The following is a 27,634-nucleotide window of genomic DNA, read 5'->3' on the forward strand; positions in this document are numbered from 1 at the left end:
GCGCGACGGACGGGGGGCTCCCCCAATGGGCGACTGCGCTTGCTTGCCCTCACCAATCAGAGGGCGTTCCCCGCCCACCCCGGCACAGCGCGAAGCCGGGGGGCTGCCAGTCCCAGGCCCGCTGCCACGTCTGCGGGCCGGGCTGCGGGTAACGGCTCCAACGGCCCTAACGGCCCCGGGGCGCTGAGGGGGGCGGCGGGGCGGCCATGGCGGCCGTGCTGCGGGCCGTGCTGCTGGGCGCCGCCGTGCTGCGCTGCGCCGCCGCCGCGCTCATCCCCGCGGCCGAGGTGGAGGTGGAGGTGCTGCAGAAGCCGTTCCTGTGCCGGCGGCGGAGCAAGTGGGGGGACCTGCTGCTGGTGCACTACGAGGGCTTCCTGCAGAGCGACGGCGCCATGTTCCACTCCACGTAAGGCTGCGCGGGGCCCCGGGCTCTGTCCGTGTGGCTGTGGTTGTCTGGGGGCGTGTGCGGGTGTTTGTTCCTCGCTGGGTTAAGAGGAAGCTGCTCGGGAAGGTCTGGCTTGGAAAGGGGGGGTGTCAGCTGTAAGGCTCCCCTCCTTTCCGCAGGTCAAAGTGCGAAAATAAATGATAAATAAATGTTGTGTGGGTTCTGCTTGCTGGTTGGGCTCTAGAAGGCAGCGTTGGATAGCAGCTGGTAAAAGGTGAGGGTGTTGGGCGTCCTCTTGGACCAACCAGGGGACAAATTTTTGGTGTAAACTAGCAAGTTTTCGTATAAAGCCATCTGCTGTGAACAAATTGCTCCTTAGTTTCTGAAGCAGACTTATAGGGGAGAAGTCTACCTTTACTTAAAAAGAAACACAGCAACATCCCCCAAAAAATCATCTGACAGGCACTGCTGCCTTCTAGTTACAGAAATGTCCTAAATGACATACCCGGGTCTAGTCTTGTTCCACATCTTCATCGACGACCATGCTGAAGGAATCGTGTCTGCCCTCAGCAAGGACACTGATGACACAAGGCTGGAGCAGTGGCTGACACGCCAGAAGGCTGTGCTGCCATTCTGCAAGACCTGGACAGGCTAGAGAGATGGGCAGGAAAAAATAAATGAGGTTTAATAAGAGCAAGTGTAGAGTCCTGCACCTGGGAAGGATCAACCGCACGTATCAGGACAGGCTGGGGGATGACCTGCTGGAGAGGAGTTTTGAGGAGAAGGACCTGGGGGTCCTGGTGGATGACAGGTTGACCATGAGCCAGCACTGTGCCCTTGTGGCTAAGAAGGCCAACTGGATCCTGGCGTGTACTAAAAGGAGCGTGGCCAGCAGGTCAAGGGAGGTGATCTTCCCCCTCTACTCTGCCCTGGTCAGGCCTCACCTGGAGTACTGTGTCCAGTTCTGGGCTCCCCGGTACAAGAAAGACAGGGATCTCCTGGAAAGAGTCCAGCAGAGGGCCACAAAGATGATACGGGGCCTGGAGCATCTTCCCTATGAAGAAAGGCTGAGAGACCTGGGTCTGTTCAGCCTGGAGAGAAGACTGAGAGGGGATCTCATCAATGTGTACAAATACCTGAGGTGTGGGAGACGGAGGGATTTGGCCAACGTCTTTTCAGTGGTTTGTGGGGACAGGACAAGGGGCAATGGCCACAAGATGGAGCACAGGAAGTTCCGCACCAACATGGAAAAGAACTTCACAGTGAGGGTGACGGAGCACTGGAACAGGCTGCCCAGGGAGGTTGTGGAGTCTCCTTCTCTGGAGATATTCAGGGCCCGTCTGGACGCCTACCTGGGCAGCCTGCTCTAAGAAACCTGCTTTGGCAGGGGGGTTGGACCCAGCAATCTCTGGATCATTAGGTCCTTTCCAACCCCTACAATTCTGTGATTCTGTGACATTCCTCACCTGCCCCAGAGCGGAAAAATCCACAGAGTAGCAGTGATGTAAGTGGGAGGAAGAGCCAGGAACTCAGGGAGCCTGCTGAGAGCCTTCGAAGACTTGTTAATGTTGCCTTTCCTGTAAAACAACACAACGGAGTGTCAATAGTGGGAAGTGGGGAAATGAACAAGTACCTGCAGGCTACGTCTGAAATCTGCTGTAGTGGAACCCATTTAAATAAAAAATGTTTTTGCATGTTCACAGATGTAAACTAAAATCTCACTAATTTTCTCTTGTAGTTTACCTGCCTCTCTAAACGGAGCTCTAGTGACACTTTAAGTTTTTGATGCTGACTAACTTCTGTAAGTGCTCGTATTTCTTGTTAAGCACCTTTCCTGCATGGCTGTCAATTGAGCTTTTCACTGTAGTTAAAATTCTGTGCCTTTCAATAGAGTGAAGGTAACTCTGGTGTTACCACCTGGTTAAACTGGAAAAGGGAATTGTCTGCCTATTTTAAACTTAAATGTCTTGCATGCACTTGTTTGTCTTTTTCTAAACTATCTGCTGTGTAGTCATTTTTTTTTCCCCAATGGCTTTTTCCGAAGAGATGTGTCAGACTCCTCTAAGCATGCTATAAGATAGATTGTAATCATGACCTAGCTGGTTTTTGATTTGCAGCTTACCAAAGATGTGCAGTAGCCTCAAATATGTGTGTGCGTGTATATATGTATATATATTTATTTTTTATATTTATATATGTATTTTTTTAAAGTAGAAATGCCTGTCTAGTCTGATCAGCTTCAAAGTGGAAATGGGTGATCAGGGAAGTGAAGGTGGGGATCCAGGTTGTTCAGCATTGTCAGAAGCACACCATGGACATGCTCTTTTATTTCTTTCCAGTTCTTAAGAAACCTTGTTATGCAAGGCAGAACTTCTAAGAACTTTAAAAGTCCAGGTCTTTCATTTAAGAAATAGCAAGGTGCCAACTGAGATTTTTTTATTATATAGCTGTGCTGTGAACATCTTCCATCTGTTCCACGTGCCTCTTATGGAACTTGCTGTTCAAAGACTTTTATGCCATTCTTTTCCAGTCACAAGCATAACAATGGCCAGCCTATGTGGTTTACACTTGGCATAAGGGAAGCTATCAAAGGCTGGGACAAAGGCTTGAAGGACATGTGTGTGGGAGAGAAGCGGAAGCTAACTATTCCACCAGCCCTTGCTTATGGAAAAGAAGGGAAAGGTAATACACCTGAAGTCCTTCCCTCACTTTATTTATTTTTGTCTTTGTTGGTTTACTCTTGGCATAAGAGTTTAGCAAGCTTTCAAGCTTCTGTTAGTGTTGTGTTCAGTGGTGCTCAGCTTTATTTTATTTTTATTCCATCAAACTTGAAGTGCTTACTTAGGTATCAACTTGGCTGTTGCATCTGTGTTTGTGTTAATACTTCCTGAATGTGCAAGCCTCATTCTTGTTTGTGGGTTTCTTTTGAACCCAGAAGAACTCCCAGTACTGCTACCTATCTTCTCATGTTCTCAGCTGATATGGTGAAAACTTGCCGTTTATTTCTCCAGAAAGGGATGCTTTATTCTTTCCCTCCTCCAGACAGTTTTAGTCATGCCTGTTACCAAAAATGAGATATGCAGGAACATTGGCAGCCATGCTGACATCTACTGAAAATGTATTGAATGCTGCATGAACAGACAAAAACATTGCTTGAAATGTTTTCTGCCAGTAGTACACAAGCTGAGAGTAATGAGGATATTTTCCTTTCCGACATTTCCAGATCCCTCTTTTAATGGGCAGGTCAGGTCTGGGATCTGCAGTTAAATGAGTGTCAGTCTGAATGAAGCAGGAACGTTACTTTTACTGCTTTATGCGGGGCACTCCTGTAAATTTTTCCACAAAAAGCCACTAAACGCTGCAGAGCTCACCTAGTAATTACAGCCATAATTGCCTTGACTAAAATGCACAACACTACAAGCCTTCAAAGACTTCTAAACCTCACCTATGGCTTTAATGCAAGAAGGCTGAATGAGTAAACACTGCTAGCTGCTGTAAGGAATGATGTATTTTAGGAAAAAAATGAAGTGTTTGAACATAATTATGTTGCTATTTTCAAACGATGACAGAAGTACTCCATTTTCTTCATGCTTTGCTCTGAACACACATGAATTCACTAGCCTCCCACCTGGTGCCTTGCCTGCCGTCTGCCCTGAGTGATGAGTCAGATGCCTTCTTCTGTAACACTCAGAAAAAATTACCTGAGTTCAAACCCTGTGCGAGCCTCCGTGGTCTGCAGTTCCAGAAGTTTCTGCACATTTATTCATCCCAGAAATCTCTAATCTTGTTTGGCGCTGCAGCTCAGGCTATGTTTAACACCACATCTCCAAAATAGGATTAGTTTTCTCCCTGTCATCTCAGGTTATGTGGATATTGTTGGGGTGCTTCCATCCAATATAGGAATACAGAGAGCTTAAATAGGACCAAATGTGAGAGGAGCAAAGTCTTGTGCATCTAAAGTTGCATGTGCACTGCAGGGGCTGCTCAAGGTCTGGAATATTTGCACTTAATCACTGTTAGAGGTGCTTATCCAATTTAGGTCAAAATGCTTCAGAAGTGGTGGGATTAGCAGAATGTTTCTCTGAGGCATATGGCTTCTGTGTGGCACGGAACGCATAATTGTTTCTAACTTTTCTGTATGTTTACCATTCTGGGCAGGAAAAATTCCACCTGAGAGCACGCTGATATTCAACGTCGACCTTCTAGAAATTAGGAATGGACCAAGGTCTCATGAATCATTCCAAGAGATGGATCTTAACGATGACTGGAAACTGTCCAAGCAAGAGGTGAGTGGGTTACTCTTCTTGTGAGGAAACCCATTGGGAGGAAACCTAATGGGATCATGTAGGGGAAAAAGAAAAGATAAGCCAAAGCTTGTAAGCTTAACTCTAAGGTAAAGATGCACAGCTGTGCTGCACCATGCTGAGCCTTGGATCCCAGCTGAACTGCTGGATCGAGGGATTTAAAAGGGGTGCATTAGGATTAATAGTCAGGTAGAAGGCTTTGCAGTGTAGAACACCTGGGCTCTCAATAGTTAAACCTTAAACTCGGTAAAAATCATCTGATGTTGTTAAAAACATTGCTCACCGTTAGTAACTAGCGTGGTGTAAATAACTGTTGCAGCAGTCTTTTTAAAAGCTGCCTCAAACCTATTTGTCCTTCAAAGCTGTGAGATTTGCAGAAATAAGTCCTTATTAATGCAGTTCCCATTAGAGCAGCAGATGCCAAGTTTGTGGACAGATTTCTGTATCTGTTTGGGGTGGCTGTTTACACCTGCTGGTTTTTCAGTGTGAAAAAGCTGTTTTGGTTTTTGACCAATTGGTACCTAATAATTTCTGCCTAGCTACTCATACTTTATTGAATATACAACAGATGACAGGCTTTCTTGGCACACTTTTCAGTCAGATACTGTAAAGCTATGGCAACTGCTTTGCTAGTTTTATTTTCTCTGAGAGTCTTTCATCACTGAACTTGGCTGCAGAATCAGTCAGACAAGTACTGTTCTGTCAGTGGCATAGGAAGGAAGGTATCTGTTAATAGTCTAATGCTACCATCCCAAACATAATGGCCCTCCAGTACTTAATTTTCTTGTAAGCCTAAAAACTTTAACTCTCACCCTTTACCTTACAGGTGAAAATTTACTTGAAGAAAGAATTTGAAAAACATGGAGCAGTGGTAAATGACACACAGCATGATGCTTTGGTTGAAGACATATTTGATAAAGAGGATGAAGACAGTGATGGGTTTATATCTGCAAGGGAATTCACGTACAAGCACGATGAGCTCTAGAGAAGGGTGACACAATTTTTTTGACACAAATGGCAGTGACTTAGACTGTCTGGTTCTCTTGTCATCTTGATTCTGTGTTTTGGAATTGACAGCTGCTGTCGGCAAAAAAAAACAACCCAACACTATGTATCAAAAGAGAATTTCTGTTGTTTATATAAAAATGATTTAAACTATTTGTAAGTATGAAAATGTACTTTTGTGCAGCAAAGATTTGCACATTCCATGTTTTTTAAATTTTGTATTAACTTATTTTTTAGAAATGAAACCAGATTTCCACTTTGCAAACATTTTGAAAATCAAAATCCGGTTCAGTGCCTTTCTGTGATTTGTTTGCGCGTTGAGATCACTTTCAGTGACTTTTATGTCCGAATTCTGGTCTGTGGCTTAAGGTTAATTACTTTTAACCTTCCTTCTCATGTGTCAGTGCTTGAAAGGCAGTTTGCTGATCTTGCTTTTTTCTGCAGCTTTGGAAAAGCTATACTTGAAAGCATCAACATCTCCTAACGCAGCTGAGAAACTGATACAAAGCTGAATGAGAGGAATGTCTGTCCTGTGCTGCTTCTGCTTTTCTCAAGGGAGAGTATTATCAACTGTGTCAATAATTGCATGTTTTTTTTCATTATGTGAACAAAGTAGGGGGTAAATGTCACTTTTTCATTTTTAGTATCAGGAACATTCTAGGAAATAACTGCAGTTTGGAAAACAGCAAGTTATGCTGCACTGCAGGGATGGTGTCCTTTACATACCTACATAAACACGTTGTTTTTGAAACTCAGTGCTTGTGTTCACAAAGAAAAAATAATCCTTGTCCTCAAGTTTTAAGGATATCTAAAAGTGTTGCAAAGCTGAAGCTTTTCCCCATTTTCAGAAGAGAAAGAGCGTTCTAAATGGAGGGTTGGTATGTCCTGAAGAAAGCTGCGTTGCTTACCTGCTTTGCTACTGCCTGAATTGCAGAACTTGTCTCATCCTTACACCTTTGCTGTATTTTTACAAGTTAAGCACAGAAATTATTTGAATTTTAAGTAATAAAGTGAAGTTTTGAGGCATGAGGTAAACACTACAGTGCTGCATCTTCATCTTCAATGAGGATTTTAATTCCATCTCATTTGTTTGAACCCTCTCTGGAGAGAAAGAAGCTTAGCCATCATCCCTGGGCTCCTAAATGAGAGGCTGAGGTATTTCTTGGAAGGAATTAAATTGTATTCTGACACCTCTAATAGGGGTTTCTGGACATGGTACTTTAAAAAAAAATAAAATAAAAAAATTCCCGAGGCTAACCAAGGCTAAAGAGGGACAAAGGCAAATCTAGTTATATAAAATCAGTGCTGATGGATTGTGCTAATCCCTAACTAGTGCCAAGTGGGGCTCTGCCTTCCAGGTTCTCTATACAGCAGATGAGCCAGTTGTTCTCCCTGCCACCTGGTGTTGAAAGTAAGCATTAGAAGACTGCTTTATTAGACTTGAGTTGGACATCAAGGATTGCTGTAAACAGTGATTGATTTTCTGGGGAAAAAAAGTGTAAGTGAAGGTATGCGAGACTGAAATCTGCATTCTTCCAGCATCTGGAATTTTGTGGCCAGTGACCTACGTGATGTGGAGTTGTGGTCACATATTTTGTTTTCAAGAACTCAGTCATGCCATCTAGTCTGAAACCCATTTATACTTTCTCTCCCACAGTGTTCTATGGCAGTGAGTTTCACAGTAGAACAATGTAGGATGGTGCTTCCCCTTGTTTTTGTGCTCAGTGCTTATCCTGGTTCTTGTGAGGAAATAATAAATAAGCATTTAAATCTTCTTACCAGTCATAATTTTGCATGAAACTTTTTTTTTTTTTTTCCTCATCACTGGCAAATTCAGCTTGCCTAACATTGTGAGCTGGGTGTCTTGATTTCTAAAGTCACTAGAGCACTAGGCACTTGGCAGCAGCTCATCACATTTATATTGTTGGTGTGGGTCAGGATAGATGCTTGATCGAGCAGAGGTACCTGTCTTTCTCCATTAATGACGTGGGGAGCCTAGACAATTCCTGCAACTGAGGCCAAGGATGGCAAATGGGATAAAAAGGTGGCCCTTTGGGCAGCCTTGCTTAGGATGCAGGAGCCAGCTGGTAACAACCAACCAAATTGGAAATGCTGTGTGTACTCTGCTGGGGAGAGCAGAATTGAGACTTGGATTGGGTCTGCAATGTTTAGCATATTCTCTGAACACCTGTCTGGGAAATTAAAACATAAAAGCATGAGATAAAACTTGCCCCTGATCACCAGACAAATAGTTAAACCTTTTAAATGGATGCTAGTGTGCCTCTTCAGTGAGGACCAAGTGTTTCCTTGGTATTAAGTACGAGTTGGGAGGCAGAGAATACTGTGAAATGTACATATGCATTATCTTAGATTTTTAAAGTATTTCATAAAAATGGCTTCCAGTAAACGTGTACCATAGGCAGTTTGTACCAGCAGACTATTAAAGCTGCAAGACTGAAATGCTCTCTCTGTTTGGTGCGTTATGTGTTGATTCATGGCAGACTGGATGGGGTTTGTTCTTACTGCTTTTCGTGGTGCTGTGGTACATTTTCTGAAATTGAGCTAAAAAAACTTTCAAAACTGCAGAATCAGCAGCAGATTTGAGAAGCCACTGCAACTTCATTACCATTTGCTATCATTCAAGTCCTTCTGTGAAGATGATGGGTTTTTTAGGTAGAAATATTGCTGCTTGTCTTACTCTCAGCTGCATCTGCTTGTTAATCCACAGGGCATATTGCTGCAGTACCAGCAGGAGCCAGCTAGCTACCTGCAGGAGAGCAGAGGCAGGCAGCTGCCTGCCCTATGAGGGAGGAGGAATATTGGAGCTTCAGGGGCACTCAGCAACATTTAGACTGGCTTGTTTCTGAAATGCAAGGTATATTTCCATGAGGAAACAAACCCTCAGTGCTTGTCTCTAAGATGCAGCACTTGAAAAAGTGGAGATGGCTCAAAACAGCATTGTGAGCACGTACTGGATTGTTCCTCCTCCTAAAGTTTATAGCCTCCTTCACACATTTCTTGTTTTATGGTTACCTAGGAAAATACACACTGATGATTTTTAGAACGGCAGCCTGTCATTCAGAGCTACTACCTAGCAATTACAGGAGTTAGTGCCTTCTGTAGGTACAGAAGCAGCCTTCAGAGCTCATTTTATTTGAAAATCCTCGCAGTGCAGTGACACGAGAAGGCTTTTGGCAAAGCTTCAGGAACAGTGTTTACAGTTTGAGATGTTTTCTGAAGCTTTCTTCTTTGAGATCCACTGACAAGGCAAACAGTGCTGAAGCTATAGGAATTGCTTTATTCGGTTTTAACTCTGCTTTTCAGCACCTTGTGTCCTTATGCTGTCAGCAACATTCCCAGTATCGAGGTGTTCTGGTTTGTAACGAGGTCATAAAATTGCAGCGTTAAGTACACACTGAACAAACTGCTATCATAGCTTCTCGTCCATGACACTTAGAACTGAAATGATCTATGGCATGTTTTTCAAAGCAAAAATAGATGGTACAGGTCAGCCTTTAAATTACAAGCGTTTTTGTCATACGTGCTTCCCCAAACCACAAAATCTCCGCCATTAGATAGGAGGCTGTCTAATCCTCCAAAAATCCCAGCTTCAGGTGCCAGGTCAGTATCAGCAGGATGGAGAGAGCTCACTGCTTTGGGACGTTTCTGGGGAAAGCAGCAAAATTAGGGGAAGTGTGCTAAAAGATGGTGGAAGCATGCAGAGTGATGCGAGAAATGCAAAAGGTTTTCTTTCCTCAGTCCTTTTGGCATCTGCTTCCTTGGCAGAAAGAACATTGGCAGCCACTGGTGCAGGTACTGCAAATTATAAGGCTGGTTCCTGATCTGGCTTTGGTTAGAAATCACTGCTTCAGACAATTTCTATGCAGATTCTACTGCTATAACAAAGCTAAACCCACACTTCCAAGGACCATTAAAGAATATTCAGAACACTTATGCTGAGTTTGATGTCTTAAAAATACATCAGCCTCATCACAGAGCTTTTGCAAAAAACAATCAACCCCTCTCCCCCCCCCTCCCCCCCCAAACAAACAAACAAACAAACAGCCCTGAATCCTTAATCCTTAACACTGAATCATTTTTGGTAACAGGAAATAAACACGCAACAACCAGAACCTGCTTAGTTTTGTGTAATCCTGGATAATTTTAGCCTCTCCTGAAAGTTAATCATAATGCTTAACATTCTGCGTCCTAGTTTTCTTCCGGCTTGTAGCAAAAACAACTGTGACAAAATAATGATCTTCTTTTAGCTGTCCTGCTTCTGTTTTTTATGTTTGTGCTTGATCATGCCAACAGTTTAACTCCAGAAATTTAACTGAGAAGCTCGGTAGGAAGCTCTGTTTCTCTTACAGGGACCAGAACCTTCACCATCAGCTTTCCCAACCTGCAGGGGATTCAGATGGGAGTTGCCTCTGGCATCACATTTCTTCCTTCCAGGAGTTTGAGCTCCAGAAGCAGGCTCGCTTAGCTTTCCCCCAGTTGGAAGCCTTGTGGTATTTCTGCTACCTTGACGGATACAAAAAAAAAAATGTAGGAGGTTGGTTTAGCTGAGAAATTTGCTGCTCAGAGGTACGATCATTTGAAGCTTAAGCATGTCAGGTAAACAATTTTGTTCAAGGTTTCTGAATGCCGTGACTCTGAAGGCTTACTTTTAAGACTTTCTGGCTTGCTATTTACTAAATGAAATCCCTTTCAAAATGTTATTAGGAACACCTTATGGATGTGAGAGCAGTTTTAGTATGTGTTCTGTGTATTCCTTAGCTCTCTCTGTCTCATTTCCCACAAAGGGGCTACAAGGGCTGGACTGAGCCATCAGTGGCAGCAGGGGAAAATCATGTTGTGGAGCTTTCACTGTCTTTGTGCACTGCTGGCAGGATTGTGTGTGTGTTGAGCACAGGTTTGTCCTGCTTTTTTTATTTTTCCCCTTATAAAATAGTAGGCTCTGCCTGCTGAAATCTGGTGTATTGAGCTCTTCAAAGCTTCCCAAATCCCAGTTAGGCATTCCTCTAATTTAAAAATTCTGAGGTGGATGCTAACTACCACTAAGAGCTGCTCTTTGTATTAGACGCAACGCTTCTAATTTCTAGTTTGTCGTGACCTGCTTAAGGAGATTAAATGACGCAGGATAATTGATTCCTCATCTGAGAGTCTGACTGAAAGCATTAAATCAGTCTTGCCCTCTTGCATTTTATTGCCACTGAAATTTCTTTAAAGCAGCCGATGCTTTCTCTTCTGCTTCTTTCCCTGACTAATAAACGAGGTAATCCCCATTTCTTTTGCATGTTTAGCCTGCCAGCTCTCTGGAAGTAAATAGCACGGCTTAGCTCTGGTCTCTAATCTGTTGGGATATGTTTTTAGAGAACAGATTTTCATCCCATAAATGCAAAGTAAAACGTTATTAATGACTCCGTGTCCACCTCCTGCAGTAGCTGACCTGGGCTCACCGTGGCACCCTCTTACAGCCCCAAGGGCTGTGCAAAAAACAACCCTAACCTTGCACCTTGCTTTTTGAGCAGGCAGCTGTGGGAGAGCAGCACAGAGATGTGTCGATGTCTCTGGACAACCAGAATGCCATCAGCCAGGGCCCTGCTGTCACACTGCTGCCCCTGGGTGAAGCTAAGCTTAGGCTTGGAGAAAACACCAGGGGTCCTTGCAATGGGGAGAAATAGGAGAAACGTTAAGAAAGGCAGGGGAACAGCTCTCTGCACCATCCCGTGTTCCTTGGCTGATAGCCACAGCCAGTGCAAGGAAGTTTAAAAACTCCTGGATAATCCATTAATGACATTTCTGTATTAAAACAAGCATGTAAAAAATAGCATGTGAAATGTTGCTTATGTGTAAGCTTTGTTTTGTTTTTCTCCTGTTACCTACCATTTTCCAGCCACACGCTGTGGGCCAGGCCACTTGTAATAACTGGGAGCTCTTTCCTCAGAAAGAAACACTCGGTCACGGATATTTTTAAACTATGTTTTTCCCATCCTTTTGCAAGTGCTGCAACCAAATGAGTGTCTTTGCTTTCCTTTGTTTTCACTTCAGTCTGAAGCATTTCTGTTGCCAGAGATCCCTTCCTACCTGCAGCTATTGACCAGTTGGTGCTGCAGAAACCCACCCCGAGCCTCCCAGACAGGACATACCCTGTTTGCAGCCCCCAGCGTCTGAGGTGCACGCAATGGTGAACAGAGGCTGCTGCCACACGCTTCGCTCCTAAGTGTGCTCAGCAGACCTGTTGCTGTGGTAACTCCTGGAAGCCTGTAACCTCCTCTTTGCATTGCAGCAGATGGCTGACACATCACCGAGTGGCATTTTCTGTCCCTTTTATTACTGTCCAATCTTTCCTCTAAGTGCTGTGATTTAATTTGCAGCAATTTACGCACAGATCATTCGGACACGACACACTAATACACAATATAAAGCTCTTTCAGATAATACACAGTCACTTCAATAAATTCCTCCATCACCTGCGTGACACCAGAACTGTTTTTATCTTATGCCTCGATGCTTAAGCTGTTGCAATTTTATGAATAATGCTAAACTTGGAAAAACCCTAAGCTTGAATTTTAATACAATTTTAACAGCAGTAACTATATAGCACATGGTTACTATAGCATGTTTCTTGCAGAGGGAAGTGAGAGCACTTTTCCAGTTCATTGCTCTGCTACAAGCATTTCTGCACAGGCAGCACAGTAACAGTGGAAGCATATATCAGGATTAAGCAGGAGCATTTAATAAAAAAAGCCGTTGTATCTCTATTTGCTGGTTCTTTGTTTTTATAACTGGCTTCTTGTCTCAGGATGACAGATTTCCTTCCACCTACCTCAACTATTGACTCTATCAAGAGTTTTAGCCTCATTGTTATAGGTGCTGTAGTAACACGCTAAAAAAACCTACAGACCCACAGACTTTACAAGCCAATGACAATAAATATGTCCCGTGATACCTTTTAGAGTTATGAAAAGAAGTATGTAGCCACAGGTTACTATACATTAAAACAAGGAAGATTACAACATTTACAAAAATCAAGCAACAGACTGATGCTTTTTTTTTTTTTTTTTTTTTTTTTTTTGTAAATCCAATCATCCAATCATCCAGAAAAGAAGCAACCTTTTTGAATGGGTTCTAAATGGGTTCTAAGTTGTGTAGTTAAGTGCTAAGTCTGATAGGTTTCTGGACCCCAAGGGTTACTGCAACCTGGTGGCATGCTGGCTTCCTCTGTCCCCACGACACTGGCTAAGCAGTTGTGATCACTTATGTCACTTCTGCAATGGAAAAATGATGTACTTTCTGTGGTGCATGAGTAAGCTCAGCATCTAAGCCTGCCTTTGTGCCTACAATGACATGGTACGCACAGCTGCAGCCATTTACATAGATTTATCTTCCGTGGCATAACTGGATAAAGGAGCTGCACCCAGGGTTTCTCGTATCTGTATCATTTGAACATTTGCTGAGCCCAGCAGGTGGGATCTTCACTTCATATCAGAATATTGCACTTGCCACCCTCTGTGGCAAGATTGTTACAGATGAAACTACCTTTAGTGTGGGAGAAGTATTCTCATCTCTCCGCTCCAGTCCGCTGACCATATAAAAGGAAATCCCAGTATCGCTGATACTTTATGCTCCTTAGATCTGTGTAACATCGTTTGAATTTACTGGCCTATGGTGTAGGTATGATCCTAGGGGCTTGCAGGGTTTTCCAATGTTACACAGGGTTGGCTTTTCTCTATCTGAGGAGATTTTTGCCCAATAACTAAATGTAAATGGAATCCTTTAAGTTTAGTGGAACGCCTTTAACAGCTAGAGGTTTAGAATTCTGACTTAGGAGCAGGGAGGTCGTTGTTTTTTTCTGTATAACCCAAATACATCTGATTTTTATGTACTCTGAATCAGTGCTCCACCAGAGAGAACAGGACTAAGATGGTGGCTTGAAATGTCAGAAAGGAATACCAACAAAAGGGATTTCTTGGCTGTTAGTAGCCTTTCACAAAAATAATTCATGGTACATTTTCATATAGAACTGAAACACTTGGATGATCTTTTTTGTCGTCTGCATTAAGCCAACTTCTCTCCTTCCAAACTGCTGAGAGAACTAGTTCTACCGGTTGTATGTCTGCGTGTTCTGCTCCCTGACTTGCAGAGAAAAATATTTTAGAAATCAGGAGTCAAATAGATTAATGCTGAGGATTTGGGGTACTAATTCTGCTGAATAGGCTTTGTTCTCCAACTGAGGAGGTGTTTAAAGAACAAAAATAAACTGTAACAAGCTATACATTGCTCTGTTTGGGTTTTGGTCTCTCTCTTTTCACAGATAAAACAGAACAAATGTTCTTTGAATTTCTCTTCTGTAAAGATGTGTTCTGCGCTCCTTCAATATTGTACCCCATTTAATCTTTTACAAGAGAATAAACATTTGTTTTGTATATCCACAAATTCTGCTGTCGTGTTATTAAAGATGATGAGCAAATAATCAATAAATAATCATTACGGCTTTGTCCAAATTATGATAATTTTGTATTTTCTGTTTGCACAGCAGTTCCACTCAAAGGTTTCCAAGATGCAGCTGTAACTAAATGCTCTCTGCATTTCATTTATGAGGTAATTGAATTTCCATGAGGTTACAAGTTTTATCCAAAGCCAAGCCACAAGCTCATGGCAGAACGACACACAAACACCACACACTCTCCTGCCTGCCCGGGCCATGCTCTAACTGCTCATCCTTGGTGCTTTACATAGTTCGTGACAGCTTACACAGAAAGGAAGCATCCAGGACTTCTGCATAGCCAGTATTTAATCATTCAGTAGACAGTCTAATAATTCTTAGGTAGATTATACTCAGCCATAATCATCTCTGGTGTAATTAGGAGAATAGACTTAGTCATCTAAGTGAGCATAATATGGGTAATGGAAGTGGTGTGTCGCAGGATATAATTTAAAACTCCTTTTAAACTGCACCTGTTCTTTTCATCAGCTATCTTTCTGATTCTGCAAAGCAAGCTATGACACAGTTCATCCTTCATGTAATTCCAGAGCAAGGAATTTGGGTCGTTATGTTTAACTGAATTTGTTACAATTAAATTGGTATGAACTCCTCGGTTTTACAGTATTGATTAAAGTGATTCAAACCACCTCTCAGTCAGATATTTTAAGGAGATATCCAGACTTTTTTTTCTATTGCACAACACATTGAACTGTAATTCTGATGGCAGAAAGCTGATAGCACAGGGAATCAAAGGTCTTGTCTAAAATACATAGTGGAAGATCTTGGAGTACCAAGGGCTCCATTAGGCTACTGATCAGCCTTTTTTTTTTTTTTTTAATAAAAAACATTGAGCCTACGTAATTCTAAATTAGTGCCTATTCAGGTTACTGATATAGCCCCAAAAGGTGTAGATGTCAGAATATTTTACGTTCACTGAGATTTAAACTAGGAAAGGCAAATTAATTTTTTTGATTACCTAATGAAGTTACTACTTCTCGTCTGCATGTTTGACAGCAACGGTGTCCAAAGATGATCCATCATTTCTGAACCCATGCAGACCCATAGATCCTCCTGTTCCTGTAGGTGATGAGATGAAATTATTTTCTCTGTAGATGGTTCTAGGGTTTTTCCTTCTAAATTCTCTTTTAATGTAAGGTCCCGTATGTACATTCTGCCTGCCTTTTTGTCTTTCCTTTGTTAGATTATTAAACTGTATCTACTGATCTGCTGAGCAAAATGATATTTAAGCGTCTTGATTCCTACCTGGTAGGGACGAGTGACTTGCACTGAAATTCAGAGCGACCATCATCATCACTCCTGTTTTTTGTGGTGACTGATTCTGCAGACATCTTAGCTTGGCTCGGACCATGTTAATGGATCAGGCTGCTGAAGAGAAATAGGAACACAGGCAAATGCCCTGAGGAGCCCAACCTGACCACAGAGTTGTGCAGCAGTAGGGGAACCCCTGATGGCAGGGAGCTTACGGATAATTAGTTCTGCTGGCCACAAGCACAAAAACCCATGACAGGAGGTAATAGTGTGGAGAACAAACTCCTGAACATGGACATAAAGCTCTTTTACAGCTTAGCTGTGCCGAGTGGGGCTGGAGGCGACATCCGTGGAGCAAGCAGAGAGCTCCTTGAAGACAGGGACAAAAACCTGAGGGTGGTCCCTCACCCCCTGGGGCCAGCAGAGCCCCCCCGGCCCTCGAGGCCGCCCCCTCAGCTCCCCAAAAGTCAGGGAGCGGGGCGCGGGGGCCGCTGCCTCTCCCCGGGCGCCATTTTCCGGAGCCCCCCGTCGCGGGGCCGGCTGTGAGGCGGCGGCGCCGTGGCCGCTGCGGGACCGGGCGGAGCGGCTCGGGCGGCGGCTGCGCAACACGGGGAGGGGGAGAAGGGAGCGGGGAGGGTCGAGCCTGCTCCCACCGACCGGCAGGGGCCGCCGCCGCCGCCTCCAGGCTGAGGGGAGCGGAGCTCGAGGTGCGTAACGGGGCCGCTACCGCCGCGGGCAGGGCGGCGGCTTCCAGCTCCCCGCGCCGCTACCGCACCGCTCGGTGAGGCGATGGGGCGGTGGGGAGGGGAGTGCGGGAGGTGAAGGGAGGGATGGAGGGGAAGGTGTCCGCCGCCTCGCCTCGCCTCAGCCCGGCGGCCGCGGGTGGCGGAGGAGAGGAGGGCGGCGATGGCCCCCGGCGGCTCCGCGCACCTGCAGCGGGGCGGGGGCTGCGCAACATGGCGGGCAACGGGGGGGGGGCGGCATCTCCGGTGTCCCTCGGAGCCCCTCAGTGACCCTCGCCCTCCGGTGCCCGCCTTCTGTTCGCTAACTGCTTTCCCTTCGGGTTTGTAAGCATCCTGCCCCCCCTCCCCTCCCCCTTTATTTTTGTTTTGAAGGTGCCTTTTGGTGTAGTCACCTTGAGAGCTTGATGCCGTCGCGTGTGTGTGTGTGTGTCAGGTAGGTGCGTGGCGGGCTCCTTCGCCCGAGCAGCAAAACTCAGCTCTGTATTGACGCCGCCGTCATAATCCTAGAAGATATCGTTAGCCTGCCTTAAAAAAAAAAAAAAAGATGTTTTCACCAGTACTGATAACTAGAGAGGGGGGGAAGAAGATCTTGTTACCCCGGCATCTCGAGCAGAGAGGAGTGTTATTTGGGCCCTGAGCTGATGGGTGCTCATGTGCATAGATCTATCACTACGTACAATTTTCTTTAAACTGTGAGTGAAGCCATCCGTACCTGTAAAACGTGAAACTTTCAACATAACGGTCTTGGAGAAGAGGTTGTGTTGCAGTGGGTTTGGTAAATTCCGTGACGCAAGGGAGCTGGGTATGTTAAATTTACTCAGTGGTTCAGAAAGCAAATGCATGAGCTCGTGGGAAGTGGGCTCAGCTGTAGACTGTTGGTCTAAAAGCTGATTTGGATTTATGGATTTAAATCTAAGCATGCAACTTTGTTCATAACACGCACCCCAAACCCTCCCACCAACCAAGCAGAAACCTCAAAACAAACCCTTAAAACAAACCCTTAACCATACGTATTTATCTGATCTCTGTGAACACAGGACTTCATCTGATTCGGGATGAATCAAGGCTGAAGTTAAGCCATTCATAGCGCTATCAACTTTTGCAGGGAGTTTAGTTTCCAGAATTTATGTAGACAGTCAGAAAACACAGATGTAATATGGAGGCTAAGTGTGGTAGATGGAAATCCTTATTGTTATGAGTAGGTTTTGTGCTACCCAAAAGAGTATTTCCGATGCTTGGAGTTTGAGATTTTTTATGGTGGCTTCCTTTTAATTTTTTTTTTTTTTTTTATGACATTTGTCACTTTTTCCCCTGATAGAGTAGGATATGACTTAAGCCCCATTCGCTTACTCCTGCTGAGTTTGGTGTTTTTGCTAAAAGGTACCGAATTTGGCTATCTGCCCTCCCCTTCAAAAGTCATCAACTGTGTGTGCTTTACACAGCTTGCATGTGGGAAACGTGCGCTAGTTTATGCTAGGAGCTTCCAATAAGAATTTCTTTGTCCATTATGGACTTGAAGATTTGTGAAACAGGACATCATCCAAGTAGTGCACTGGCCTTCTTTCTGTAAATTCAGTAGATAGGGAAATTGCATGGAATTGGCATCAGTGAGGTACCCAGGTAGCTGTTTTCTGCCACAATGTATCTTATTACATGGTACATTTACAAACTCTGTTGCTAGTCTTGCAACATTTGCTGTTGTTTTGGGTTATATTTTAAACATTGAGGAGACTTCCAGCCAGGTACTTTGGTGCTTTGTATTTTACCCCCTGTTAATAGACCATTGTTGCTAATTTCAAAGGACTGCTGGTCAGTGCTCATAGCCAGTTATGTGTGTAGGTGGACAGGGATCAGGACCTCACTGAACAGCAAACCTGGCCTGTCCTGGCCCTTTACAAAAAGGGAAAACTGCTTTGCTAATCACTGTGCAGCAGCAAAGGATGTCTCATTAAGAAGCTGTGTGCTGTACCAAGATACTGTGGATGCCAGCAGGTCCTGACCGGGGTCTCAGCCTTAGTACAGAAGCAAAGAGCTTGTGCAGGAAAACAGGTCCTTCTCCACAAAATTGAGGATGTTACAAATAAGACCTTAGATTGCAGGCAGAACAGCAGCTACAAAAGGGATGTAGTTCTGATCCTGCTTGAAGACTTAATTAAGTGCATTGACGTCCGCTCAGTGAAAAGTTTGTATAATGAATTTTCCCTGTATGCACAGCCTATGATGGAAATGGGGTTGAAATCTGTTGTCTTCTGGATGAATGACCCTCATTTGTTTTTAAATAGAATGAGTTTTCATCAACATAATTTGAATTACTAGAGGCAAAAACTAAGATCCTATCTTCTTCTGAAAGATGCCTATGTTGAAAGGATGGGTGAAGGTATATTAGACAATGAAAGTAGAACCGGTTGGTCAGGGGACTTTAAACTTTCCTAACGGCTGAAATCTTATCATTTGTGGAGAATCTAAATGCTGAAGAGTTTTGCCAGTATCTCATTTGCTAGGCAGATTTAAGAAATCTGACAGCTGTTGCCAGGACTATCTCAAATTTTCTCCACATACAGCAAGAGAAATATTTTCAATTCCTTCCAGGCCTGTTATGCATTTGTTCAGTAAAATGACTGGAGGGGGTGTACTGTTTGGGAAAACTTTGAATTGCAGCTAGTCTTTATGCTTGTGTAGGGAATTGCTACTTCTTGTAAGTCAAAAATAAAAGTGAAGCTACTGGAGAAAATGGCCATCCCAAATCTCTGACTAGAAATTTGAGGTTTTCCTCATATTCTCCAAAATGCAGTAGTTTGTTCTGGCGTGGTTAATGAGGCATTTTCAGCATGTAGTTAATGTGCAAGGGGAGCTAGTGACTTTAAAGAAAAGTAGAGAAGCTGAGCTCGGCTTGCTCAGTTTCAGCTGCTGATAGCTCCCCTTGGATATCTTCTGAGACAGACAGTCAAAGCTGAGCTGCATTTCTGTAGGACGTGGCACCTTTAAGTGGTAAGTTGGCATCACCAGTCTTGTGTGGTAAGGAAAGAATCAAACAGTCTGACTGATAATGAAACGTCCAAACCATAGGAATGCACAGATCTGGTGCAGTTTTGTGCTTTATATTCAGGAACAATCTCTGCTTTTCTAATTTCTCAACAAATGCAACCTTCCTCTCTCCTGGTAAGTCAGTCTTTAAAACTGTCCAATTTGTCAATTTAAAAAATAACCTTTCAGTGCCTCCCAAGATGGGAACAATATTATTATTGTGCCTTTCAGATTGTTGTCTTTGTTCTCTGCCTGCAGCTGAATGAATTTTGCTTTTCATTTCTGTTTCTGGAAACATTGCTTTTCTGCAGGATGCAGAGATCACATGTCACTGCATAAGACACTAAGCTTGATTTGGAAATGGAAATACCAGCTTGTCTCCAGCACAGGAAGCGTTTTGATTTGGAGGTTAAAGTACTGGTTTGAAACCAACAGCTGAACTGTCAACAGTTCTCACAACCGAGGCTGACCTTTCTCCTGCCACCCCATTAAAAGCATGGAAGAGTTAAGAGGGTATAATGTGGGGCCCATTTGATATATTCTTTCCTTCCTCATGAGAGAGTAGTAATCCAAATTTGAGGAACGTTGTGCAGGTGCTGCCTCCAAGCTTGACATTGTAAAAGTGTGCTGCGGATTAGGTGACTTGTCCTTCCTGGTAGCAATGAAAACAGATTTATTGGATTCTTTAAACATTACTGAAATAGTTCAGAAGTATTAGCACAGCTGGGCTTCTCTTCTATAAAAGCCCAAAATGCAGGGAGGAAAAGTCCTGCTTTTATACCACAGAAACAAATTGTATGCCTTTCTAAAAGGCTTAATATGCTCTCTGGAGTTTAGAAGCAGCTCAGGTCCCTTTTGCAATATATATATATATATAAAAAAAAAAAAAAAAAAAGTAATCACCAGAAAGCAGTCAGAGCTTATCAGCAAGAGTTTAGCAGCCCTGTCAGGTAAGTAGGAGCTCTAGACATAGGACTGGCTACTTCAGAGGGTTTTCTTTTGGTGTTTCCATTGTTTAGGATGTTTTCATAACCAAAAAAATCCCAGCTAACGTGCTTTCCATTTCAGAAAACCCAGCTAACCCAGCTTGTATTAAACCCAAGGGGTTTAATATGTGATTCTAAGGGTATATTATTTTTTTATTGTTGGGATAAAGCTGTAGGGCATTGCTAGCAGCAATTAAAAAAGCATGAGGAGGAGGAAATACCTGTTCAGTTCAGTAAGCACAAATTAAGTTTCAAGACAGACCCTTTTTTTTTTTGACCCTGCTTTATTTCCCTGATCCTTTTCATTGCCCGCTGCTTCCCATTAAGTGCTGCACTTTCATTATCAGCTATTGTCTTGTTTTCCAATTGAAAGGAAAAGCAGAGAAAAGAACTTGCTGTTGGCAAAAGCAATTTTACTGTTTTAGAAATAAGCTCCAGAATTGCTTGAACAATAACTTATTAGAAGGGCTTCAAAAACTAATAGCTCATAATATTGAGTGTTTATTTTTGGTAATTCTTTTGTAAATAAATAAGATGTAGCATCTCAAACTGTTGGCAGGCCAGTTTTCATATAGTTTGTAACTTTGTGAAATCGGTAATTATTTTGTACTTAATGTCTTCAGGGGTTTTTGTCAATCAAAGGAAGTTTGGCTTGAAAAGTGTTGATACCTACTTGATATAGGAGGAAGATATTTTTCTGAGAAGTAATTTTATTGTAGCAGTCAACTTCTTGAACTTTGTAAAGATGACTTCAGTCCCAAATTGCAGCTTTCAGAGCAGCGGTGCGAGGTATGGAAGCCTTCCTTCCTCCAGTTTGGACTCCACTGGTCTGCAGGCTCATCTGAGGCATGCTGACGTGCAGCACAGGTTTACCTCTGTCTGTGTCAAAGCTTGTCTGAGGTACGTGCTGAGAAAAGCAGGCCTGTGTGGTGAAGAATGCCACAGTGACTATGTCCATGTGGCTGTGACAGTGTTCTTTGAGATTATTTGCAGTCATTCCCGGTGTTTTCTGAGGTTTTCAGGATTGCCTTTCCTTGGAGGAGCAAATAATCTGTGGAAAAAGAGGAGCATTCATGGGATCAACAGTAGGTAGCTTTGTAAATGAACCTGACTTATGGTGGGTTCTGTGAAGGAGGAATGTTCTGTTCCTCCCGTGTCTGAAAGATGCTTGTGTGGTATTGAGTTGGGAAGGTTTCTGGTGAGGTGGCAAAAATGGCAGGAGATTGCCCAACAAAGGGCCACCAAGGTGATGGAGGGGCTGGAGCCTACGAAGAAAGGCTGAGAGAGCTGGGACAGCTCAGCCTGGAGAAGAGGAGGCTCAGGGAAAATCTTGTCAATGTACATAAACGCCTGAAGGGAGGCTGCAAGGCTCCCAGGCTCTTCTCAGTGGTGCCCAGTGCTGGGACAAGAGGCAATGGGCACAAACTGGAACAGGGGAGGTTCCATCTAAACATCAGGAAGCATTTCTTTGCAGGTGACTGAGCACTGGCACAGGCTGCCCGGAGAGGTTGTGGAGTGCCCTCCCTCCCTCCTTCCTCATTCAGAAGCTGCCTGAACATGGTCTTGGGCAAGCTGCTCTGAGTGGCCCTGTTTGAGCAGGGGGGATGGACCAGGTGGCCTCCAGAGGTCCCTTCCTACCCGAACTGTTCTCTGAAATGCATGATAATGAGAATGAGGACAACCTGAAGATGAACTAAGGAAAGAGGGAGGAGAAGCAGGAAAGTAAAAGTCTCCTGTTCGGACAGGTAGCTGCTAACAAACTGCTTCAGGTACATGATCAAGGAAGATGAAGATCAGTGGTGTTCAGAACAAACTCAGGCTGTGGGTGTGTTTGAGAAACTGATTTCCTTGTCTGATTTAAAATTAACCAAATGAGACTCTAGGAAACACTGCTACCCAATAAACTGAGTAGATTTACATTGTAGCAGACTGCTGGCTAGCTTCCCTGTTTGTAGATGCAATTTAAGATCCCAGTGCTAACTCTTATGATTGTTATGATCATGGTCTTTACTCTTATGATCAGGTTTTCAGTGTAGTGTTGTAACATTCAGCTTGAGGAGTTCAAATGTTATAATGCACCACCTCCCCTCTGCCCCAAGTATACTGTGTGGTATGGAGAGCTACAGAGGAGCTTACCAATACTTTTGTACCCAAAGTATTACCAAAATGGTATTTTTATTTTTTTTTTCTGTAAGTGTTGATACATTTAGAAGAACAAATAAAAAACAAAGATATAAAAATGACCCCATTTTATGCTAAGGAGGATATGAGGAATCTGTATAACATTATATACCTACATTTTTTTTTCCTTACCTACTCCATCTGGAGGTATGTAAAAGCCTGCCTTGCATACCTTCTGATTTATTCAGTATCATAGTGCTTAAACATTCCTTCCCTTCTTTTTAAGCCCACCTGGCAATAATTCGGTATATAAGTAGTACATTTGGTAAGCAAGCAGAAGAACTGAATCTAATAAAATTAGTGCTGTATATCACTTCAGACATCCAACAGCCTAGAAAGAAAGGTCAGTGTCTTTCAGCTGCCTCATGTATTTCAAATAAATCTACTTAGTTTGTGTTTAGAATAAAGAAAAATTATTTTGCTTTCTGGTATCTACAGTAAGCCTGTGAGTTATTTGAGATTTTGGCAGGTCTGGCAAGACGACAGAAGATAAATTTAGAGCACTGAATGTTGCCGTACCTTGAATGTAGATGTGAACTCTTAGGGGGTATTGGAAAGCAGTTTTGTTGATGTTGCCAACAAAGCAAAATAAACCTGCATACTCCTAATAATTCATGCTTTGCATACATTAAAATACTATACGGTTTCATTAGTGATGGAATTTGGGTAAAGCTCTGTATCTGCAGTTTAATCACAATGCTTTGACTCACAAGTGGTGAGAATGGCAATTAAAGTGGGGCTTTGTTTTCATGTGTGTCCACAGGACACCCCTCTACAACCTGTAGTATGCTGAGACTTAGTGACACAACATACAAGCCTGTAGGTAGGTGTCCTCCCGCAGGTGTGTTTTCATCAGCAGAAGTCATTACAACTTATTGCTGCTTGTCCCTCCTCACTGGTCAAAATTTTGCCTGTAAAGAGGGGTTTGTGAGAGTTACCTAAAGTATTTTCAACTCAGAGCTCTTCTGTAAAAATCTTGCCTAAATTAAAAGGTTGTGTGAATTCCCTACACAGTTCATCACCGCCCATTGGGTTGGCAGGGAACACCTTTAACACAATGACATCTCTTGGTGATTTTTTTTTTTTTTGCAAGGCTGAGCATGTGTATAACCTGTTAGTAGTCAATAGGTGAACTCTTAAGTGTTTTCTTCACAAACAATTGCTGCTCTGTGTGTTATAGCCTTTATCCAAAGTCATTCTTTCTTTGGTTTAACATTGGAAGCCTGCTGTTTTGTCTGAAAAATGTCTCAAATGGTACAAACACTAAAATGCCAGGTTTGAATAGCACACAAGTTAATGATCAAAACCAGCTTTGTGCATCCCCTTCCCCCCCGTGCACGTAACATTCTTTCAAACAAATTAGCAGCTGTTTGGGGGAAGTTTGATTGTGTAGGTTGTTTCTAAGGAGTCCAAATGTGTGGGTATGTTTTCACCTGTTCAGGATATCAGGGAGGTAGAGGAGGAACATATTTGTTCATTTTGAACAAGGTGTACTTCTGATGCAATGATAAGGTCTGAGACATGTGTTGAGTGATATTTTAACAAGCAGTAAACACCCCACCTTTTTATTTTGTAGGCATGTGCCAGAAGGCTCCCTGAATGGAGAAAAAAGTCATATATAGCAATGTACACAAGACAAGCTACAGTAGTGTCATAGTCCTGAAACCATTTACATTTTTAATTCATATTTGTCATTATAAACACCTATAATGTGTGTGCTGCCATACGAGCATTTTAAAGAACATTCACATTAACCCGCATAAACAACTAAACTGCAATCAATTAACTTTAGGTAAAACAGCAATGCAGAGAAACCACAGAGGAAATAAAGTGCAGTTAGTGCTTCAGTCTCTCTGCGATGTGAGTAGATAAAATGACAGACAGGTTTTGCTATAATTGTGCTATGTCTTTGTTCTGTTTCCAGTTACATCATTGTTCTCCCTCAGGAATCCCTCAGACATGTTTTCTTTTTCCTTTTTAAAAATTTTAAACTGCATTGGAACAGTGAGAGTAATTTAAAATTCTTCTGTGTCTCTGCACTTGTCTGAGTCAGCAGAATACATCTAGGTCATATGTTCCCAAACAGCTCTGGTGCAGAATATCTTCTTTCCTTCCATGGGGACTGGGTAGATTCATTAAGATACAGTCATCTTGTCTTTCTCTCTTCGTCTTTACAAGGCCTGAGTGAGAAATGTCTGCAAGTCACCACTATTGTTTTTATTAAACCTCCTCTGAGCTGGCATCTTCTTCTGAATAATCAACTGACAAATAAAAGGAATGTCTTGTCTCTTGGCTGTAACAAATCATGGAAGAATGAATGATTTTCTATTATATGAAATTATGAATTGGGCAAATGCTAATTTTTACTTCTCCTTTCCTTTTTTTTAGGATGGCTGCAGCTCCTCCAAGTTACTGTTTTGTCGCCTTTCCCCCGTGTTCTAAAGACGGGCTGGTGGTGTTTGGGAAGAACTCTGCACGGCCTAGGGATGAAGTACAGGAGGTGGTCTACTTTGCTGCTGCAACTCATGATCCAGGAAGTAAAGTTGAGGTAAGGGTGAACATTCACACGGTGTGAAATGACTGTTACCAGAAGAAATGACTGCTGCTTTTTTTCCTTGCCGGTTTGTTCAATCCTTTTTCCCTTCGTTAAGTAGGGAGGAGACAAGATTTTTGAAAGTCTTGGAAGTGAAACTTGGAATGTAACTTTTTAGTTTAATTGAGGAAAAATACACAACCTGTACTTTCTGCAGCAGACAGGTGGAACTGATCCCAGAGAGCTGCACTGTGTAGCCTACATGACAGGAGAATTGTAAGGATAAGCAGATTTGGAAGGGTAAAGAAAGAGGACAAATCAAACAAGACGGGAAGAGGGGTAAGTGTTTGGTGCAGGTGCAATGAAGAGACTGAGGCAGCAGAAGGAAAGAGAAGGATTGGAGGGGGTAGCTGCTTGAGCATAGGATCTGCATTCAACCTCTTCCCATCCCTGTAGCTGTGCAGAAGGCTGAGGACGCTAGGCAGTCTGTGCCAGGCTGGCGTCTCCCCTCCTTGCCAGTCGTTTATGGATATCAGAGTCGTAAATTCCCTGAAAGAGATCCCAAGGCTAGTGCCATTTTCATCCTGTCTTTGAAGTGGGGCCAATTCCAGATTTCAGAGGACCTGGTGCTGTTCTGTTCGTTTTTGTAACAGCTAATGTTCCCCTGATTTGTTCTGCTACTAACATGTACTGCAACTTGTGCATTATTAAATGGTTTAATCTCAGATACAAAGAAAACCACCCCTCTCTACAAAAGCACCAACTGCTGTGCCGTAGAGAGGTAGCACTGCAGTAGACCTGTGCTAGCATACAGAACACAAGCATGACGATAAGACAAGAAAACTTTAAGAGTAGATTTTTGAAGTTTCTCTTCAGAGAACTGGAAATAGATTTAAAAAAATGTTAATGTGGATAAAGAACTTCTAAAAGCAGCTCCGGAGCCTTTGTCACCTCAAAGGAGAATAATTTTTAAGAGCTTAATGTTAGAGTACTGGATTATTTTGGACTCTGCCCTGTATCTCATTCTTTGATGAGATCGTCATAATTTCATGTAGGATGTAATTGAGCCATATACAATGTATTGTGATTCCCATTAGCATCTCATGATTAACCAGTTTAATTCCTTTTGTAGTTGCCTTTTGGAAACAGGGAATACAACCGCTTTGCCTAGCACACCACATATTATAGTTATTCTGCTAAGCAGTGTCTGCAAGCCTCCTTAAATTACACAATCTTTATTTATAATGGAGTCAAAGTTTGTTGTGGAGTTAAAATGGAGTTATAATGGAGTTAAAGTTTGTTTGTTGAAGATATGATGTTAGACAGGGGACTGGAGTGGGCTAATGCCTTTTTTTTTTTTTTTTTTTTTTTGTAAAAAAGTAGAGGCTTAAGTCCTAAATAGATGGTTACTTTGGCCTCTGTTAAATAAGTCTAGCAACTATCAATATTGGTGAGTAATTATCTTTAGAAATTGCTCTTTGTATTTTTCTGTTTTCTTTTGAGCTAGTCACTTAAGGACTTTCAAAAAGTACAATAATCCTTTTTGTAGAAATTTTGAATGATCAAGTTCATCATTAAAAGTTCTACAGTCTACATTTTGGGCTGCCAGATTTGATTCTAGGTTTTGCAGCTGTTTAAACTTACGGATGCTGATTAAGGAGAAGATTGCAACTTCTAGTGTGGTAACTCTTCATGACAGCAGAACTGAAATAAGATCTTCAGTTTTTGCTAATTATCCAAAACACATGTATTTCTCCTGTTATGGGAACATGTCTAACACACTGCTCTTGTCTCATGATAAATGCGTGCTTGACTGTATGCAGAGCTTGGGCAAAAGCTGTTAATTTCCTGTGTGCTGTTACCTGTGCCCCTAAAAGTTGAGAAGAGCTTCACAGGACTTCATCTGCTTCACATTTTTTAAGTAGCAGCCATGGATAGAGTCTATCCACCTCTCCAGCAAACTTACTGAGCTGTCAGACATAATTAGCTAATACAGAAGGTGAAGAGGAATATCAAAGCTTCTAGATGTAGCCTCTGACATGTGCAGAATTATTATTTTTTTCTTCAAAACCTTTGAAAACTGTGAACGATTCATCTACTGGTGTTTTGGTGGTGGTGGTGGTTTTTTTTTTTTTTTTTTTTTTTGCTACAGCTTTTCTTCTTTTATAAATTAACTAGACAGGTTGAGGAAATTAAAGGTATGATATTTTACAAATAGAAAAATGTGATTGATTACTGCATGCTACTTTTTTTTTTTTTTTGACCAATAATCCTTTATGGTTCTGAATAAACTTTCCTTTTCCTCTATATATTTTTTTTTTTTACCTCCAAGTGAACAGATTTCTTTCCAGTTCATACTGTACTTCTTGTAGTGTTGTGCTGACTTCTTATGCTAGATACATGTTCTTTAACTTCACTTGGCGATGATGGCCAACTTGCTTTATGTTATATTCTGTTCTTTGCAGGTAATGTCTATCCCTCTTTCAGTACTCTTCCACGACTGTCACTCATTCTGAGCTTCTTTAAAGAGCTGGTTTTGAACACATGTAGACCATCAGTAGTTTGTAAGGCTCTCTCAGGAAGTCTGCATCCCATTTGTCCCGTGCTGCTCATGTTTGCAGCCGTGTTAATGCACAGTGTAACCACACATGGCACAGTACTTCAGCTAGATTGTTGCTGTAAGGGAATGTAGCAGTCTCTGCTCTGTAGCTCT

General features: G+C 42.7%; 2 protein-coding genes and 1 long non-coding RNA gene across 7 annotated transcripts in view; 2 read left to right on the forward strand and 1 right to left on the reverse strand.

Annotated features, from left to right (window-relative positions):
• The first annotated feature begins 77 nt into the window (after window positions 1-77).
• On the forward strand, window positions 78-7,468 carry FKBP14 (FKBP prolyl isomerase 14). Its single transcript, XM_027450992.3, has 4 exons — window positions 78-406; window positions 2,916-3,067; window positions 4,544-4,671; window positions 5,516-7,468. Exons 1-4 carry the CDS (start codon window positions 207-209, stop codon window positions 5,672-5,674), a joined length of 639 nt encoding a protein of 212 aa, XP_027306793.1. The 5' UTR covers window positions 78-206; the 3' UTR covers window positions 5,675-7,468.
• Window positions 907-15,879, reverse strand: LOC113842684 (uncharacterized). Of its 3 annotated transcripts, none has more exons than XR_011806955.1 (4): window positions 15,449-15,879; window positions 15,162-15,262; window positions 1,852-1,962; window positions 907-1,036 (listed from the first exon to the last, which is right to left on the reverse strand). It is a non-coding gene; the product is annotated as an uncharacterized lncRNA (long non-coding RNA). The 3 variants fall into 3 exon arrangements; XR_005263999.2 differs by lacking the exons at window positions 907-1,036; window positions 1,852-1,962 and adding an exon at window positions 9,827-10,218 and having other exon boundaries at window positions 15,449-15,571; window positions 15,670-15,879; XR_011806954.1 differs by lacking the exons at window positions 907-1,036; window positions 1,852-1,962 and adding an exon at window positions 9,827-10,218.
• Window positions 15,880-16,022: 143 nt separating this feature from the next.
• SCRN1 (secernin 1) overlaps window positions 16,023-27,634 on the forward strand; it is a 32,729-nt gene continuing 21,117 nt past the window's right edge. The window contains exons 1-2 of one of the 3 annotated variants that reach the window (XM_072033515.1): window positions 16,023-16,161; window positions 24,777-24,936. In XM_072033515.1, coding sequence (XP_071889616.1) covers window positions 24,778-24,936 — 159 coding nt within the window. In that variant the 5' untranslated portion in view covers window positions 16,023-16,161; window position 24,777. Of the gene's footprint in view, window positions 16,236-16,494; window positions 16,518-24,776; window positions 24,937-27,634 lie in introns of those variants that run through there. The other 2 variants (XM_072033514.1, XM_027450986.3) reach the window with 2 other exon arrangements.

This window comes from Anas platyrhynchos, chromosome 2 (assembly GCF_047663525.1).
Source record: "Anas platyrhynchos isolate ZD024472 breed Pekin duck chromosome 2, IASCAAS_PekinDuck_T2T, whole genome shotgun sequence".
Taxonomy (NCBI): Eukaryota; Metazoa; Chordata; class Aves; order Anseriformes; family Anatidae; genus Anas; species Anas platyrhynchos.

Excerpts from the sequence above, each read along its gene's own strand:
- FKBP14 (XM_027450992.3), top strand. The coding sequence starts at position 207 with ATGGCGGCCGTGCTGCGGGCCGTGCTGCTGGGCGCCGCCGTGCTGCGC. Across the intron at positions 3,068-4,543 it reads TTATGGAAAAGAAGGGAAAG|GAAAAATTCCACCTGAGAGC; the intron begins GTAATACACCTG and ends CATTCTGGGCAG. Across the intron at positions 4,672-5,515 it reads GGAAACTGTCCAAGCAAGAG|GTGAAAATTTACTTGAAGAA; the intron begins GTGAGTGGGTTA and ends TTTACCTTACAG.